At 37.5% G+C, this 19,051-nt stretch overlaps 1 protein-coding gene across 2 annotated transcripts in view; it reads right to left on the bottom strand.

Moving 5' to 3' along the window:
* Positions 1-4,000: 4,000 nt before the first annotated feature.
* Positions 4,001-19,051, bottom strand: part of PNPLA8 (patatin like phospholipase domain containing 8) — a 32,059-nt gene continuing 17,008 nt past the window's right edge. For both annotated transcript variants that reach the window (XM_030469067.1, XM_030469061.1), the window contains 2 exons: positions 5,859-6,054; positions 4,001-5,095 (listed from right to left, as the gene is read on the bottom strand). In XM_030469067.1, the coding sequence (XP_030324927.1) occupies positions 4,821-5,095; positions 5,859-6,054 (471 nt within the window). In that variant the 3' untranslated portion in view covers positions 4,001-4,820. The remainder of the gene's footprint in view (positions 5,096-5,858; positions 6,055-19,051) is intronic.

Raw genomic sequence — 19,051 nt, 5'->3', positions numbered from 1 at the left:
TTGGTTGGAAAGGATTCAGTTGGCCACAAAGACTGCAGCCATTCTCATAGAGCATTGCAGGACTCCATTCATGGGCTCATTCTCTTAAATTACACTAGTTTTTTTTTCTCTGTTAATTCTCTGCATAGCTGTTCTATAATCTTGCTCTTTTGGGGCATTAGCACCTCTTACTTTCTGGCTGGATTTATTTCTGGTCAGCTTGAGCACCTTTGGTTTTATGCAAGTCTTCTCCTTCTGCTTACTCTTTTCCTGCTGGAAATATTTTTGAACCGCAGCAAGTCCCTTCCTTCCAGATCAGGTTTTGTTAAGACAAAACGAACCTTCCTCTCTTAATCTTTCCTTTGGCAGCTTTTCTTTGCATCTGTTTTAGTCTGAATATCACTTTCTCTGATAGCAGTGACCAGAATTATAATTAAATTCTACCACTGCTGCCTGCTCCTTGTGCAACGGGGTCAGTATCTTCCTATGACTGCTGGAATGGTCACTGGCAGGAAATATCTTAAAATCAATGATCACACTTCAGAAGCTTTTTTTTTTTTCTCTTGGTAATGAAATCTCCTCAAGAACTCCTTCTGCATAGATAATTAGACATTAAGACACAGCTAAGGGGCTTTTTCTGACTTTGCACAAAGGGAGATTATTTTATGTCTATACCTTTTAATTTCTTGGTCTGTACTCTTTCATCCTGCTTTTCAAAATCAGAGCAAGGACACTGTGTCAATTTTGCAGAGATTTCATTATCACTTCTAAACTAAAGCATGAGCTCCCTGATTTTCTTTCCAGAAGGCAAACCTGGAACATTTCAAATATGAACATTCATCTAAGCTTACAAACCTTGATGTCTTCTTGGGCTTCACAAGTAACCTGGAATTATTATCTACCATCTTCTTGTGATTTCATGTTCTAGATTCAAAATTCACATTGATACCTGTTTTGGTTTTTTCCCGTTTTGTGGTTTGATTTTTATTTTTTGGTTGGTTGTTTTTCTGTTTCGTTTTTTTCCACAGTTTCTTGGCCAAGGAACTCTCTGGTGCATTGATACACACACTTGCTTTTGCAGCTGTGACTGCTGACTGAATTTCAGTTTCTTAACTGGATAACTGCACAGCATTCCCAAGGGTACTTCTTCAAAGCAGGATTCCTCTAACGTGACGTACTGGGTTAGAGTATTCCTTCTACCATTGTTAATTTTATATTGTCATTCTTCAGAGGCACCTTTTTCATTCTAGCCTTTTTTGGTTTTTGTTTTGGTTTGGGGTTTTTTTTTTTTTTTTTTTTTCCTCAAATCCATGCTGCACGAAAATCCTGTTGTTCAAAATACTGATATTCACCTAGGAAGAGAACTCTCATGTTGTTCCACCCATTCCAGTGATCAGTTAAAATATGCTAATTTGACCCTGCACTAATCCTTAATAAACCCCCTTAATTTAAAGTTATTTTCCCTTATTCAGCCAGTTGTGATTCCTTCAGTTCTCCTTATTCCATTTCCTTCTATCCTTTCCTTTATATCTAAAATAACCTGTGGGATTCCACACCTAATGCCTCCGTAAACTTCCTGAGAAGAGTTTTACTTTATTTACAGTGCTTTAAAGAACACATCCACAACGGTTACAATTCATTGCAAACTGCTAATGCATTTTTCTACGTAAAAACTAATTACAGGAGACTGATAAAACTGTTGCACCTGTACATTTTAAAGTTGTTTAGAGGCGAGAGCAAGCTCCTAATTAGCACCTGACAGCGCAGTACTTGCTACACTGAGGATCAAAGAGCTACTTTGAAATGATTCAGTACATGCACCTTGTGAAGTTACACACAGTGGCCTAAAACAGTCTGAATTAATTACTTTACAGCTCAACTCAATCCCATGAGTACTTTTACAAACCACACCTAAGAAAAAACATTGTTATAGCTATCAGGAGGAAGAAAAAGGCTGAATGAAGAGAGTCATGAATTGGGTTTGCATGGCAACACCTGGGTAGTGGGGGGCTACAGAGAAGCATCCAGAAGTGCAAGAAGTGTCCAGAAATTTGCCCAAGGTCCAGTAAAACCAATGCCAGCCAGCTCCAAGGTGAACCCGGTGCTCGCCCATGGGGAGCCCATCAGGGAGACTGCTAGTGCTCTGGGTACAACATATTTAAGGGGAAAAAGTTGCTGCACAACAGCAACTGCAGGCAGAGAGAGAATTGAGACTGTGACAGAACCACCGTGCAGACACCCAGATCAATGAAGGAGGGGGCAATGTAAGAATGTCATATTCTCTCCCCATGTGTCCACAGGTGCTGCCAGGAGCCTGCCCCAGTGCAGAAGCTCCCGTTGGAGGAGGTTTGCTGGAAGGACTTGTGAGGCCATGGAGGAGGGACACCAGAGCAGTCTGTTCCTGAAGGACTGCACCCTGGGGAAGGGGCCCATGCTGGAGCAGTTTGTGAAGAACTGCAGCCTGTGGGAAGGACTCACCCTGGAGAAGTTCATGAAGAACTGCACCCCATGGGAGGGATCCTATGCTGAAGCAGAGTCACAGAGACAGCATGTGATGGACTGACCATAACCCCCATTGCCCATCCCTTTGTGCCTCTGGGAGGGAGGAGGTAGAGAAATCTGGAGTGAAATTAAGGATGGGAAGAAGGGAGGGGTGGGAGGAAGGTATTTTAAGATTTGTGTTTATTTCTTGTTGTCCTACTCTTGATGTAATAAATTATTTTCCTCAAGTCTGTATTGCCTCTAGTGGTAACTGGTGGGTGATCTCTCCCTGTCCTCATCTTGTACCACAAATCTTTTTATTTTACTTTCTCTCCCCTCTCCCACTGAGTAGGTGAGTGGCAGAGCAGCTCTGGTGAGCACCTGGTGCCCAGAGTCAATGTCTCACCAGCAGCCTCTAACAAGAGCAATGCACTCATAAATCTAGATCTTGCCTAACTGAAATAAATTCCTCCCTCCATCTCATACGGGCAGCAATGTAAAAAATTAGCAATACATTTAAACTGAATCAATCCTTTCATAGAATGAATCTGATTTAAATACAGCCTTTTCTTGCTCTTTGTATGTAGCACTGACATCAGCGATTTAAGAGCTGTATTTTTATCCTCTTTAGGCACAAGAGCAAACCATGTTTCATGAGATATTTGCCCAGTGTTGTTGCTATCACAAATCTCTACATGCATATGCTCTATATCTTAAATATTAATATTTTTGCAACTCAGAACCAGACTTCCATTAGTGCACATCAGAGATTAAAATCAAGCTTTCCAGAGTTCTAACATGAAGCTCGTGTTCTTCTCATGACCCAGTTTGTGAGCTGAAGCTGCACACACTGGGCTTTGCAGACAGAAAGCAACCAGCTAGGCAAGTGCCCTTTTGAAGGCATAATGGCAACTGCCTTCATTCCTGTAAGCTGATTAATACGTTTATGTCCATCCGCTTGGAAAAGCCATGTCATGTAACATGGACACAAGACAGACATCTTAACTATTATTTTGTAACTTATTAACTACAGGATTTCAACAGTCAAATGGCTGCACTCATCAGCTTAGTGTATGTTTAACAGTCTTTTGGAAGGCAGACAGAAAAAACAAGGCTCTATACAAAATTACCATTTTTTCAACAGAACTGTAGTGGAAACTTCGTAGGCAGCTCATATAAAACTAGAAACAGCCAGATATCTACTGCATAACACATACCTTTTATCTAGTAAATATTTTCATGTACTGTAGCTGTCCACTAACAGGCAAAACCTCACCCAGAAACCCATCAAGCAACCTTATTAATGGGTACATGCCCAATGTGAGAGAGCAGCTGTGTTTAACTCAGGTTTCCCTGCACTCAAACTGTTTTGAAGAACTCAGGTGTACCTTCCTGCTGCTGAAAATGCTGTTTCCTTCAAGTTCTGTATCATAGTAGCTTAACACATAAGGAGCAAGTCGCAAAGGAATGTGCATTAATATTGTAGCAGGCTCTAAGCTTTGCAATGCTAAGGCAGTTTCAAGAGGGTGCATATATAGAAGACAAAAAGCATGATTTATTATTTTATAAATCAACTGCTAACTTTCTTCTTGACTAGACATCTGAATTTTGGCATCCAAATCTGAAGATTCTGTAGCAAGCTTTTCACTGATAAACAATTTCAACATTTTATTTCCTTTATCCTGCAACAGGAATAGCTGCTCAAGTGAGGTTTCGGGGCTTGGGATTCACATAATGAATGAACCACATAATGAAAGAACAAGCAGCAAGTCCTAGAAATACCAGTTAATTTTGATAATTTAATACACCATTTATAGTCATTCAAACATCTCAATACTGCTATGTACAAAACCCACTGAAAATAAAAAAGAATTTAAATGTTACCTGCCAAATGTAAAAGTGCAATTAACACAGGCAAAGTTTTTGTAAGAATGTTACATTTCTGTTAATTTCACTGGCTGCATTAGAGCCTAACAAGTATATTGCCAACACTAAAGGGAATGAGGACTTTATTTTTCGTTAATTTTTAGTAAGCCTGGTAGTTGATAGTTTTACTGCCACCATAATTCTGGTACATACATCCAAAAATGTGTAGCACAGTTTTTTCATAATTTTCAGTTTTACCAACTTTGAGAAACTGAAGCAGAGCAACAGCAAGATTCACAAGGGTCAAAAAATTAACACCATAAACTTTTGTATCAAGTAAGTGTGCACAAGACAGCCACTCTGAATTGCTTTCTCCAGAATTCAGATAGGTTTCCAGAGCTGCTACTTACCCCCAGTAAACATTCTCCCTTTACAGCACTGAATGGACTTCCTGGAACAAAATTTACATTGATGATCTTTCATGCATTACAGATTCACAATTTAGAAAGAAACGGAAGGCCCTCATACATGTCAGCCTTTAATCTTAACCAGTCATGAAGCCTCTGCACAGCTGTTTTTTGTTGTGTTAATGTTTTTGCAGCTTTCCTCAGTTTTTCTTCATTTCGTTCTAAATAACGAATTCCATCTGTCTGCAGCTGATTGAGTTTCTCCTTGCGACTCTCATCCAGAGCAATTTCTTCATTCATAAGAGGGTTAAATCTGAAGTAAGTATCTGGAGGTAACAGAGCATCCAGCATGGTGTGAACTTCTGTATTGAAAACAGATGTAGAAAACAGTTACATTTTACACCAGACAGACAAATCATCCTACAGTCTCTGAACAAGTGCTTTGGGGTGACACTCTAAGTGTACATGCAAGATGCTTTGCTGAGTAAATGCTTTTTTCATTGCCTTATCAAAACCCCCTTCTCATCAGAAAGTTTGCAAATGATCCTGTAACTCTGTTTACTCTAGAAAAACTTCAGCTTTTATTCTGTCAGCTTCACTGGTATGACAACTAAGAAGGCTTTGGAGCTATCTAGGTTTTTAATTACGCATACATTCCACTCCTTTACAAGTGAGACCACTGCATGTTGAATTGCTTGCAACTAATTCATTTTTTATATAACAAAAATCCCTGAGATGCCTTTATCCTGAAGTACAGGTAAAATCAGACCACTCTTTATAAATCCTGTTGGATTATCACTGTGATTCTGGTAATTTTAAGGTATCCTTAATATACCTATGGCATCAACTGCAATAACAGCTGAGAACTCTAAAAGAGCTTAGCAACAAAGTGAAGATGAACATTCATGAAGATACATATAATCTCCAGAAAAACTACAGCACTAAACACCAACTATACATACTGAGTTACAAAGAAACATCTTTAAAGTAGTTTCAGTGGGGCAGGTAGAGAGGAAAAGTGAAACAATAAAAGGTTGCAGCCTGTTCTCTGAATTGGAACTGTAATTCTAAAAACTACAAACACCTGAAAACAGTCACAATATCAATGTATCTGAAGACACCAACCTTCTGTATCAGTTGCACTGTTGATAACATTAGTGAGCTTGGCTTTCAAACTGGTGTATGTGACATTGGTCTTTCCCTCGCTCTCGTATCTCCCAGTGCCCAGGGACACAAGACACTGCAATGGGACATTTGGCCAAAGACACTTGCACTCATGAACTGCCAGTGCAGAAGGATTATTCAGAAGGAGACCTCCATCCTGTAAATTAAAAATAAATACAAATAGTAGTACTAAACATGACATACGGTCATAAAATAAACCACAAGTATAAATTGAACTAGCACAGCACTAATATATAAAATCAGTTAAATCAAACAAGCATTAATTTCCATCTTCAGTGCAACTGTTCTGTTTGTGCTACATAGCAGCTGTGTAGTGAGGTTTTCTGGGATTATAGACACAGACAGAGAATCTCCTGGGTCTGTGGTCAGTTCTGCTGCTGAGTATTGTACAGAAATAGGCTGAAAGAGCAGCATTCAGTGGGATATCTGAAGAAGTTATGACTCCATTCTTCCAAAGACCTTTTAGGTTAAGTATACTGACAACTCTGCAACTCAAAACGGTTACTACTGGTATTACAAAGATGTATTCTATAACAAAATCCGAATCACTGCCTGCACATTCTGAAACAACAAGAACAAAAACATAATAGCAAGACCTAAGCTTGACCAAAGCTACCTGATAAGCACAGTCTTTACGTAGGATGCTATAAGCCTGGATTTAAGACTCAAAAATCACTTCATCATTTCAGTTGGAAGGGAAATATTGTGCTCACCTGCTCCAACTCCCCTGCTCAAGCAGGGTTAGCTCCAGTATAGGGCCCAAGGCCATATCCAGCTGAGTTTTGAGTATCTCCACAAATGGAGACCCCAAAACCTCTCTGGGAAACCTGTTCCAGTGTTTGACCACCCTGATGGTAAAAAAGTTTTCTTGTTTTCAAATGGAATTTCCTGTGTTTCCATTTCTGCCACTGTCTTTTGTCCTCTCAGGGGGCACTACTGGGATGAGTATGGCACTCTGATCTTCATTCTCTTCTATTCTTTTTTTGAATGCATTGATAAGATCATCCTGATCCAGAGTCCCAGCTCTTGCAGTCCATCCTCATTTGAGAGATGCTCCAGTTCCTTTACCAGTCCTGCACTGGAATCTCACTCTAGTATGCTCATGTCTCTCTTGTCCTGGGGAACTACACCCAGTACTCCAGATGTGGCCTCAGCAGTGCAGAGAAAAAAGGATCATCTCTTTTGACCTTGCTAGAATACTGCTCTTCATGCAGCCCAGGATGCTATTGACCTTTTTTGCCACAAGGGTGCATTGCTGGCTCAGATTCTTGCCCACGCCAGGACCCCAAGGTTGTTCTCTGCTTTACAACATCAATCCCCAGGGTGGGTTGGTGCATGGGGTTGTTCCTCCCCAGATAGAGGACTCTGCCTTCCCCTTGGAGAACTTCATGAGAAGTTCATGAGAACTCCAGCCTGTTCAGGTCTCTCTGAGTGGTAACCCAAGCATCTGTTGGCCCAGCCATTCTTTTCAGCTCTGTGTCATTTGCAAACATCCTGTAAGTGCACTGTACCACTACTGGTCCCAGTATTGACCTCTCGGGTACTTGCTGCTGGTGACTTGCTTCCAACTGGACTTTGTGCCACTGATCCCAACCTTCTGGGCTTGATCATTTGGCCAGTTTGCAATCCACTTCACTGTCTGCTTATCCATCCCACATTTTGTCAGCTTGTCAATGATACTATTAAATGTCAAAGGCTTTCCTAAAGTTGAGGTAAACAACAACATTCAGTGCTTTCAACTTGTTCACCAGGCTGGTCACTTCATTGCAGAAGGCTGCTAGGTTGGTCAGTTGCGAGTTCCCCTTTGTAAATCCACGCTGACTACTCATGACCACTTCTTGTCCTTCATGACTCTGGAAATCCTTTGCAGGAAAATTTTCACAACCACCTACTGGGCTAGGTTGTAGCAAAACAGAGTTTTTATCTTGCCCTTCATGCAGAGAGGAATGACATTTGCTCTCCCAACCTAACCCAATCACCATGATCATTTAAAGATAATTAAGATGTGTCTTGCAATGGTATTAGCCAGCTCCATCAAGACTCACAGGTGCAATCCATCAGGCCCTATGAATTTATGTATGTCCAGTTTATTTAACCAGTCTCTAACCTGGTTCTATATGAAGTGTTAAGTCCTCCTTACACTACACACTTCCTCTAGCTTCAAGGGCCTGGGATTCCTGAAAGACACAAAGTCAGCACTAAGCATCTTGATCTTTTCCATGTTGTTTGTTACCAGCTTCCCTACCCCTTTCATTAGTGACCTCACATTTCCCTAATTGCCCTTTTACTTTTTATGATCTTGTAGAACCCTTTGTTGCTGCCCTTTACATCCCTCCCCATATTCAACTCCAGGCTGGCTTTTGCTTTTCTAACCCCATCTCTGCAAGACTGGACAGGAATTCCATACTTCCTTTTTATTTCCGTGTTCATTTATGTTCTTGCTCCTCTAGGTCTGCAACCTTCATTTCACTTCCTCCTTTTTGGGATGGTCCTTTCTTTAGCTTGGAGGAAGTGACCACTGAGTATCTAACAGCTCTCTTGAACCCCTCCTCTCTTCGATGCCATTGACCAGGGGATTCTTCCAAGCAGAGCTCTGAAGAAGATGACATTGGCTCTCCTGATACCGAGTGCTGTAGTACAGTTTTTAGTCTGCTCCCTTCTCTTAGGATCTTGAAATCCCATTATCTCATGATCACTGTAGCCATGACTTGCTTTAACTTTATGTCCCTGATCAGATCTTCTTCACAACCATCAGATCCAGCAAAGCAACTTTCCTTGCTGACTCTTCCATCAACTGTGCCATGAAATAATTTGAGTTCTTCTGTACTGTCCTTCCAAGTCCCCCCTGAGGACCAGGCCCTGGGCACGTGAGGCTTTATTAAAGAATTAAGCCCAAGCCTAACAGGAAAAAAGGCTACTCTTGCAAGTCTGGGGAAGTAAGGACAGACATCTTTTGCTAGCAACGTGTTAAAAGGATAGGTGATAAGGATGGGATGAAATCCCTCAGAAGTAATGAGAATCAATAAGCCTGAGAAGCGTTCAGGCAAAGGGATTTTGATCCATCAAATCTCAAAAAGCTTGCTCAGCACTTCCTGGAAATAACATGATCTTCATTCCAACTAAAATGCTTTACTTTGGATTCAACAGGACCTTCTATACTGGGAATGCCTTAATAAAGCAGTTATAAAGGCAAAACTTAAGCTGAAAACATCAATAGTAGAGATTAAAATCTTCACAGCCATTAAAAATCTATACAAAGAAAACATCTAAAGTATAAAAGAAAGAGAATATTGACTACAATAAGCATTATGCAAAAGCTTCCTCTATCCTAAAGCTCCCTGAACTCCCTATAGCCCATACCTGATACATCACAAAAACAACAAAAAAGCAACTCAATTTAGGAACAGCTTAAAAAGAAAAAAGGTTTTGGAATTGATAAAAATACTACAGAAATTCATTTAACTACAGCTGCTAGATAAATAAATAGAAACTGGCCTTCTGAGCTGAGTTTTTTGACTTTTTTTTTTAATTAAGCTTTCATTTCAACCTACAAAAAGCTCTTTGAACTCCTCCTGGATACTGTCCACTTTGCTCAAAACGTGTGAAAATGAATAGTCTCCTCAGAGCCCATTATCCTTTGCTTATGTTTAAATTAGGTTCTACACAGAAAACTAAGTACAAGGACATTTTTGTCCTTGATATAATTCTTTATAAAGCTTAATCTAAAATGTTGTCTTTGTGGTTCTTACTTTTTTCTTTAAATCTTAGATTAAAAACATGTTTACCAAATTATCTCCCCACATCATGTCAATATAATTTAATTAAACATGACTGCTTCACCATGGGAAAATTAGTATTATGGAAAGTTAGCACAATATTTCTGTTATATGACAAATAAAAGATCAAAAGGAAGGTAAAATACACATACAACTGCTAAATGTGTACTGTGATGGTAACAGATTTGTGCAATTATTTCTACATCTGATAGTTTTCAAAACTCCACTGGGCAGGGCCTTGGACAACCTGACCTAACTTTGAGGTTTATCCTGCTTTGACCAGGAGGCTGGGCCAGGTGAACCCCCGAAGCACTGTCCTCCAATTTTCCTAAGGTTCTATTCAAGTTAAAGAAATACTCTATGAATCATAGGATCCATGTTACTTTAGCTGTAAAATGAAATCACATTTAAAAAGCCATTTTTATTAGAAATTGACCTTTGTCAGTCCACTCTAAGCAAAATGCTTTTTCCATGTGCAACTCATACCTTGGAATGTGTAACTGAAAGAGTAACTTTAGGCAACTCTTCAAAGGACTGAACTGCTGACCAAGATCCACAAAAATGTGCAATTGTCCTAAGTTCTGACTCAGGTCTCAGTTTTGGGCAGACATCCAGAGAGGACCCCTCATTCTCCCTGTTCTCCAGTTGTCTTGCCTTCCCTACATTTCAACATCTCTTCTAGTTTAGCGAGCTCTCAATCCACTTGCAAGCTCTTTATTTGCTTCCCAAACATACACGAGTCACCACTTCCCTTCTGTGTTCTTCTGTGCTGCTATGGTCAGTGCACTGGCAAGTGCTACATAGTTCTGCCTGTGCTAACCTTTTGCAAAACCACTACACACTTGAGTCAACTTAATTTTCTGGCAGTAAACCAAACACAAAGTGATACAGTAGGAATGCTAATGATGCAAGTAAATGCTGGAAAAGGGTGTACAGCTTTCCTAAAGTTGTCATGCAGGTAAAAAGTAGGGAAAAAAATACCCATGCAACTGTAACCATATCCTGAGGGTTTGCTGGTCATTAGCCAGTCTAAAGCTGTTGGTAGTATTTTCTAGAATTTTTTTTTTTATAGTTGCAAAATAATCAGGGAAGACTTCCTCCTGATTTGACTACCAGACTGTAAATTATTTAAAGCACAAAAAATGCATCCTTCGTAGGCATATGCTCCAATGAAAAAACTTTCTAGTGAAGATATCCTGCTTGACCAGCTCCAATAATTAAAAAAAAAAAAAAAAAAAAAAAAAAAAAAAAGGCCTTGTTAAACATATAAAAAAGATGGGGGCAAACTCTGCAATCAGAAAGAAAATACATTGGGAAGTCTCAAAGAAAGTTCTCCAGACCAACTGGGAGCCTGGTAGCACAGGACCTTCTGAAAACCTTGTCCCATTTATAATTATGGTAAAAACACAAAGTCACAAGTCATACGGTGATTTATAGTTATTTTAAAATTGAGATTTTAAAATAAAGTCAGTTTTAACCATGCTTCAGCACGGGCAGTTGTTTCTAGAAAGTTCAGAATGTTCTGTGCATTCAGAGGCTATCAATGCTTTTCCTAATTTTGTCAGACTCAAGTTATGCCTTGCAATAGTTTTATGGAACATCCTGTGTGGTGCACAGTTTCACTTAAGTGAAACAAAACTTTGTGAAGAAAATAATCTAGCACTGAGTGAAGGATGTATAACTTCAAAAAGCCAAACTCTGATATTTGGAAGCCGAGTTTGTTGGCTCCATAGTAACCACTTCACCTCACTGCCTATGCAGACATGCTTTGCATTTTAGTTCACTTTTACAGACTTGCTCTGTTGCTTACTTTCATTGTCTTTGTGAAAAAGGGGAGAAAGAATCAGTACAGAGCTATCACAGGCCAGGATAAGACAGGCTAAAATTCTGAATGGACTTCTGAAAAGTATCTTTTAAATTTTATGTTTAAACTAAATATAACAAATACGCAGACTAAGGATAAGACTTACTCCTTCAAATGAGTAGTTTGAAGAGTGGCTGCACTTGTAACAAGGTGTTTCTACTTAGAAAAATTTAAGTAACTAAAACATTTACTCTGGTTTCCAAAAGTAAAACAGTTACGCCCTGTCCAATCATGCTGTAAAATCAGCTCAATAAATTTATAAAAATAGAAGCAAATGTCCTCTGACTAGAATACAGGAATGAGAAACAGGAGAGTTTTTTATTACCTGTAACATCTATTCATACAGAACTTCAAGATTCACACCCTGACCCAGTCTTCTCATTGCACTGACTGCCCAAGAGCCCTTATGCAAATGTTGGTGTATTCACATATACAGCTTTAATTGAAGGCTTGCTCAGTCAAGTGTCACTAGGCTACCAAATCACACTTTTTATTACATGCTCTGTGAAAAAAGAATGTATACATTCAGACACAAGTCCCTATAGTGTTCAACACAAACATACTCTCCTCAACACAAAGATTACATGATTATACTGTTCTGTGAACATACACAAGAATGTCTGAAATATACATTTTGACTGGTCACAGTACTACTGAGGATGAAACTGCTGAAAAGGTTCCCAGCAATTACATACAGTCATTATGTTCCTGCACAAACTATTTTGATCTCATAAAATATATTTCATAAAGATGAACCAGTACAAAAGTGGAATTGCTTACTCTTTATTTGGGTGACAAACAATGGATTTGGTACTGGTATTTCTAAAAAAAATCTGTCTGAAATCTGCATAGCCCCAGAACAATTTGTTTAGCTTCATTCGAATGGTGGGCTTGTTCCACTTTACTGCATGAGAGATGATCAAGAAAAGATTTTTTTTTAAATGAAGGTGGTAATTTTCTATAAAGCATACAATGACAGTTATCTCTTTACACAAATATCTCATGCATTTTAATTATAAAGATTCACCCTGGCTTCATAATCATGCTAATAGGGATGCTACTGGGTCAACTAAATACAATTTATAATTGATTCTGTGCTGATTCCAAAAAGAGGCCTTAATTGATGACACTATTGAAATTCTCTTATACACCAAATTTCTAATAATTTCAAAATGAACCAATTCTGTTACTTAAGTGAGAGATAGAGATGTTCCTTTAAATTCCTGAAATAAATGTGCTGCGTTTATCACTTCTTAAGGCTATTTCAAAATTATGATTTCTCTTCAGACAGTAAAAAACCCTAGAATTGTGACTAGTAACTGCTCAAGTGTGCACTGAGAAACTTTCCCCTGAGCATCTTTCCCCTGAGCTCTCTCATGGGAAATTCTTTAGAAAATGTTTGTACAGAAAGTGAAAATTAAACGCAATTGTATTACTGAATGACACTAATACTAAAACTTCCATTACTGCTGCCTCTGACAGGTATTATAGCTGCATTTCTACTTATACTACACCAACTGCAGTAAGAGAAAGCTTTATACTCAAATCTCATCAAATAAATAAAGAAAAAAAAAATCTACTGAAGTTTGAAAGTTTACTCAAAAGCTTTTCAGTATAACTACTTTCCTTTACAGAATTTATCATTTTTGCCCTAAAAATTATCAACACCACAATAAACAGTGTTGTGCTAAATGCTTTTAAGAGCCATCAATACTATTATTACTATATGCTGAACATTTAATAATAGTTTACATTGCTTTATCCTACATTAGCCATGCTTGCTATGGCGATTTCTTTAAAATGCATGGTCAGCTGAGGTAGACTGCTAGATGCTTACTTTAAATTATAAATTCATCCCAACAAGTCATTAATTCACAACAAATGACTGGCTGCTCTGATTATATTATTGAATCAATGGTTTTCTGACAGAGAAGGAAAATGTTCCTGTACACTCTACTGATGAAGATCTGCTAAATATTAGCAGACATCATAAAAGAGAGAATTATTTGGCAATAAAAAATATTGTCAGATATTTTATTAAAAGCATGTGCTATGCAGCACAGATTCAGTTAAATGGATTTAGCAGTGTACAACAGGACCAACATCATCACAATACTATGTATTTTAACTATGGTTCCTAAATGATGAATTGTTTGTAACCTAAGGGAAAAACCTGGCATGTGGCTGAATCCACACTGGCCCCAAACACAGGTGCAAACTTGGGTTCTCCATATGATGGTTCTGAAGCACAAGCAAGGTTCAAGGATAAAAAAACCCAAGCCCCAAACAAAAAAACCCACACCAACCCATAAATCTGAATAAAATCCTACTGTATTCAGATGTCACTAGAGTGCTGAAATCTAGATTTGTCCTTTCTGACAACACATGATGGAAACACTATTTCCTCTAACATGGTATACACTGAAATAAGGAGAAGGCTCTAGCCTTCTAGTTACACAAAACAATCACATTAACAGAAAACCTTCACAATTGAACATGAAATCCCAAATCCAGAGATATGCTAATCTTTGTGAAAGCTGACCATATTACATTTTCAAAATTTCAAAATTTCATAATTGTGTTTCAGAAGTTAACAACTCACTGTGTTTTAAAATCATAACCTGATTCATCTTATTTTTATTAGTTTTGCCAACTAACACTTGTACATTTTTAGTTATGAGTTCAATAAGTAATAGTGAAATGTCAGAGAATTCAAACTGTTTTGAGAAAAATACAGAAGAGTATGAGGACTTGTTGTAATCTATAGTATATACAGTTGACTCATATTATTGGATATATCACTGATAAATGCTACACAAAACCTGCTGGTCATTAATCTGTTTAACACTATACAATAAACAGAATACTGTAAGCTAACTCTACAGACAACTGCTAAAACTGATAGTATTAAACTCCAGAAATTTCTTTTCATCTTTCATATTGTAATTTCAAACTGTAATCGGACTTCCCATAAGCCCCCTTTATCTTTAAAACTTTCCAAGCTACTTAAATTCCTTAGTACAATTTTATTCTTTATTTGTTGACTCAAATATTACATTTGGTAGCAACTGAAACAAAGCAGGTTAATGACTAACGAATTAGATCTTAAAATGGATAAAATTTAAGAGATAAAGCAAAGGAATTATTTGAGATAATTGATGGGTCCAGGATCTGGACATGAACTACATAGTATTTGTATTTATAGTGGGGGTTGGAAGAAGGGAGAAAAAAACTGAAGAAAAGGTTTGCATTTTTATGAGTCCTCTAAATTAAGAAGTACATGCCTAGATGACTTAATACAAGATGAGATTGTCAAAGGCAGATAGAAAATGAAACAGATTATCAGATGAAGAAAAAATGGATTTATAAAGGACCTCACCCACCAGAATACTTGAAGTGATGAAAGGGACCACAGTGGGAAAAGCACTGGCTAATCAGATGGGACAGCAGTCTAAACTGAACAGGGCACTCTTTGGCTAGGATTGTTTTCTATCAGAGCTCTTTAACAGCTGGTTTGAAGAGCAACCTCTTTATTATTATCTTTTCAGAAGCATGCAACTGCTAATGAAATCTGTTACTACAAAGTTGGAGGCTTTGCAAATACAAAGGCTGTATTGTAAACACAGAATGATTCTAAGTATACCCAAAGGAAATGACATAAAGCCAAGCTAAGTGCTCATAAACACAAAGCTATGCTTTTCAGAACTAAGTTGGAATCAGACCAAACACAAGAAAGATCTGAGTGGAGCACTATCACAGCATGATTTATCCCACCTATATATGCAGTAGCTGTTGAAAAGGCAACTGTAATTCTAAACTATACCTTCCTCTGAAAAAGGAAATTAAAGACATCACCTACAACACAGTATTTCAGCCTGATCAAATAAACTGCTCTGAACTTTTCTTCTAATTTAGAAATGCTAATTTGACTTTACATAATACATCTTGGATCATGTCAAAATGCACTGAACAGTCCAGTTTCAAGAACATTTATTCAAAATGCAGCAGGTGCAATGAAGAACCATTAAGATAATTAAGAACACAGTCTATTCTGCAAGACTGAAAAAGATCAGCATATTTAGACTAAAATAATAATAAAAAAAAGGATACAAGTGCTTTCAATAGGCACATCAGATGGGTAAAAACTATAAGAAGTTAATTAAAACCAGAAAACTGTTCTGGCACATGGAGCATCTGTATAGATTTGCTAGAAAAAGACTGAAGCATGATGAAAAATGTTTTGGCCATGAGCAAAATGAATACCTTCTTGAAATAACCTTCTAAAAGGATTAAACCAGCAAAGACAGCTTTACATGTTTATGAACTACAATCTATGACTGAGTTGTCAACCATGACAGAGGACAGAATTTGATCTGAGGGAAAATGTTTCATTCTATGAAAATACAGGAAACAAACTAGAGGCTGGAAAAAGCATGTTGATGGAGCATGGTGAGATTGTTCACATTAAGCACCAGACTGCTATCCATCACTAACAATTTTTCCATTATAGAAGAGGTAACAGTCTATCAACAGTCCCACTACATTCTTAGGCTTTTATTTGCTATTAATATCACAAGGCTATTTAATAAGGAAATACATTCCCATTGAAGTCAGTGCTAGACTGATATACAACCTGGGAAAATAAAGATTACAAGCTATCTATCACGAACTGCCAAGAAATTGGGTTTTTTGATCTATGAAATGGTGGTAATATCAGACTCGAGAGCAGTGACCTAGGTTGTTTGTGCAGATTACTGAATTGACTCAGTTCTTAATTTTTCACTATGCCAGACTCCTCTGATTTTACAAGATAGTTTTTTTAAAGCAAGTATTAGCTTGTAAACAATGTCATTAAAGATATATGGACTCAGAAGTCTAAGCAAAAAAAAAAAAAGTTAATAAAAAAAAAGGTTAATACAACTCACTTGAGAGTGAGGTTTATGTCTGTTTTTTGTTGTTTTTTTTTTAAATAAGCACTCTGAAAATTACATTAGCAAAGCATGAGTCTGAATCACTGGAGATAAAAAATAGAATGCTTCCAAGTTAAACGCCTATACAAAATCCACTCTCAGTTTCATTTCACCAAACATATCTTCCAATAACACTTCACTCAGCAAATCCCTGTAGTGAATCTTGCAAGTAATCTGCTCTGCAAAGTAATACTGGTGCAGTAACCTCAGCAATTTATGCATGTCCACCTTGAGAGCTGCTAACCTAATCTCTAGTATCCATAAGAGAAAAAGAAATGCACGTAACCATGTAGCTAACACATTCCAGTAAACTCCCTCTTCCTTAAACAGCAGGCAACACTGCCACAAAGCTTGTAGGAAAATGTGTATGGCAACAAGTAGACAGAGAAACAAAGAAATACTTGTTTCTATCATTGTGAGAACAAGATACACCTATTAAACCACAGTCTGTATAAGCTCTGGTGCATACTTATCACCGTGGCATATCCTAAGAATGAAAAGAACTTCAATGTGACCTATATTCCATGTCTTCTTAGAGCCTGGGAAGTACCCTTGAATCTAATTTTAAAAGCTACCGTGTAAAACCAATTAGAGTAGGATCCACTGAGCAAAGCACTTTTGAAGGCCTCTCCTGTAACAAGCGACAAAAGATGAAATAGCTTTATGGATTTACTGCTGAATGAAAACAAGAAAAAAGTTTGAAAAATATGAAGAAACTGGTTTTTCTTTTTTTTTTTTTTTTTTTATGAAAGTGAGACTTGAAATTTTAATTCCGTCACATTACTGTACTACATATATTTCTTATTCCCAGGCTGTATTCCTACCACGCATCCTGTTCCACCTGCATTATTAAACCTCCACTAACAGAGTTGCTGCCATTTTAAATGCTTTACTACCCGACCTTGCTCAAAGAAAATATGATTGTTTGAATACTACTGTAAGTCAAGAGCAGCATTATAATAAGTGGAATTTCAGCAATGAAATAATGGGAAGCTATCAAGAAAAAGGTGATCGAGTCCATAGTATTGAATTGAGTATAATTTATTTGATAAAAATTTGTGGCTTTGCTAAACTTGCCACTGCTGCCACCACATATACAATATCACTGCTGCCCTTTTAATTGATTCTGTGGGATAAATTTAGCTTTTACTGTAAAACCTTGTAAATGAAGTGTGCATAATGATTTTGTTAAATCTTTAATTGCTCTTTTAATTAACTGGCATTTTCCTCAGCATACTGTACTGTCTACTGGAGTGATATTTTTTAGTACTCCAAGTGCTTTTCACACTACAGGGGGAAAGGGGGAAATAAAAGATAAAAGAAACAACATCTCTCTGTGGGAAGTAAGGAAAAAAGTTTTGGTTGTAACAGAAGTAGGAAAAGGTTAAGAGTCCTCAGAGCTTCATAAATAGATTTTAAAATAAAAATACTGATATGTGCCAATACAGCTTCTATATTGTAACATCATGACTTGGTCCCTCTTGACTTGCACGGTTCCTGGAGAAGCATGCAACAGGGATTAAATCCCTTTGGATGTTAATGTCTTCCTCTTTTGAACCACAAAGAATATTAATCCTCCTCCCCTCATCTACCAACAGCTGCACTGTTTTTTCCTACTTGACACAGTGGAACCAGATAGCATGGTGCAATTGACCTGAATGTAAATATTGCTGTAGCACAAATAAGAGTAAGTGTTCAGGCACCTAGAAACCTCTTGCTAAACAATCACATCAGAAGAATTGTAAAAAAAAAAAAATATAATAAATTGTCTTGCTAAAAATATTAACACACTTTACAATCTTCTCAAATATGTACAGTGATTAGTACAGAAAATCAGACTGTACTGGTCCCAGAGGAAGGGCATGCATGTGTACACAAGTATCAACAGGTATATAAACATAAAGATTATGGAGAATCAAGTGTTTAAAGTTAACAACTACATTTCAGTTCAGGCATGATTCCAGCATAAATGTCTACAGTCATTTGTAAAATCTTTACAAATTATGCATAACTCTTATCCAGGAACTTCATAATGTTAGCAAAAGGACTCCAGTTTCAACAAAAGCCAGATAACGTAAAACAGATAATGATGGAAATAGAGATGTGGTAAGGCAAGTGTAATCTGGGGAAAGAAACATCATCAAAACATGAAAGACAGAAAGATGACAACTTCTGGGTTTGAAAATGATTCAGAGTCTTTTAGTACCATGCATGAGTAGAAGAGAAATTTTCAGATTATATGAATTAGCACCCAATTCTACTAAAAAATAAAAGTTTTAGCACTGAAAATATTTTATGGTTTACAAAGATGAAAACATCCTAAGCCCCTCCTTCCTCATAATTAAAATACACTGAATAGAAAACAAGTGTTTGTAAAATCATATGGAATGGCTTTGTCCAACAAGTCTGAAGTATGGAAAAACAAACTACCCTTCATTCTAGAAATGTGTGCCTGAGAATACTGGGGCTGATCTCTAGTAACACTCATGCATTTTCAAGTCTGGTAAATTGGACTTAAAAGTG

The sequence above is a fragment of the Calypte anna genome, chromosome 1 (assembly GCF_003957555.1).
Source record: "Calypte anna isolate BGI_N300 chromosome 1, bCalAnn1_v1.p, whole genome shotgun sequence".
In the NCBI taxonomy this organism is placed as follows: Eukaryota; Metazoa; Chordata; class Aves; order Apodiformes; family Trochilidae; genus Calypte; species Calypte anna.
The sequence above is the reverse complement of the archived record's forward strand: the minus strand, read 5'-3'. Positions and strand labels throughout refer to the sequence as shown.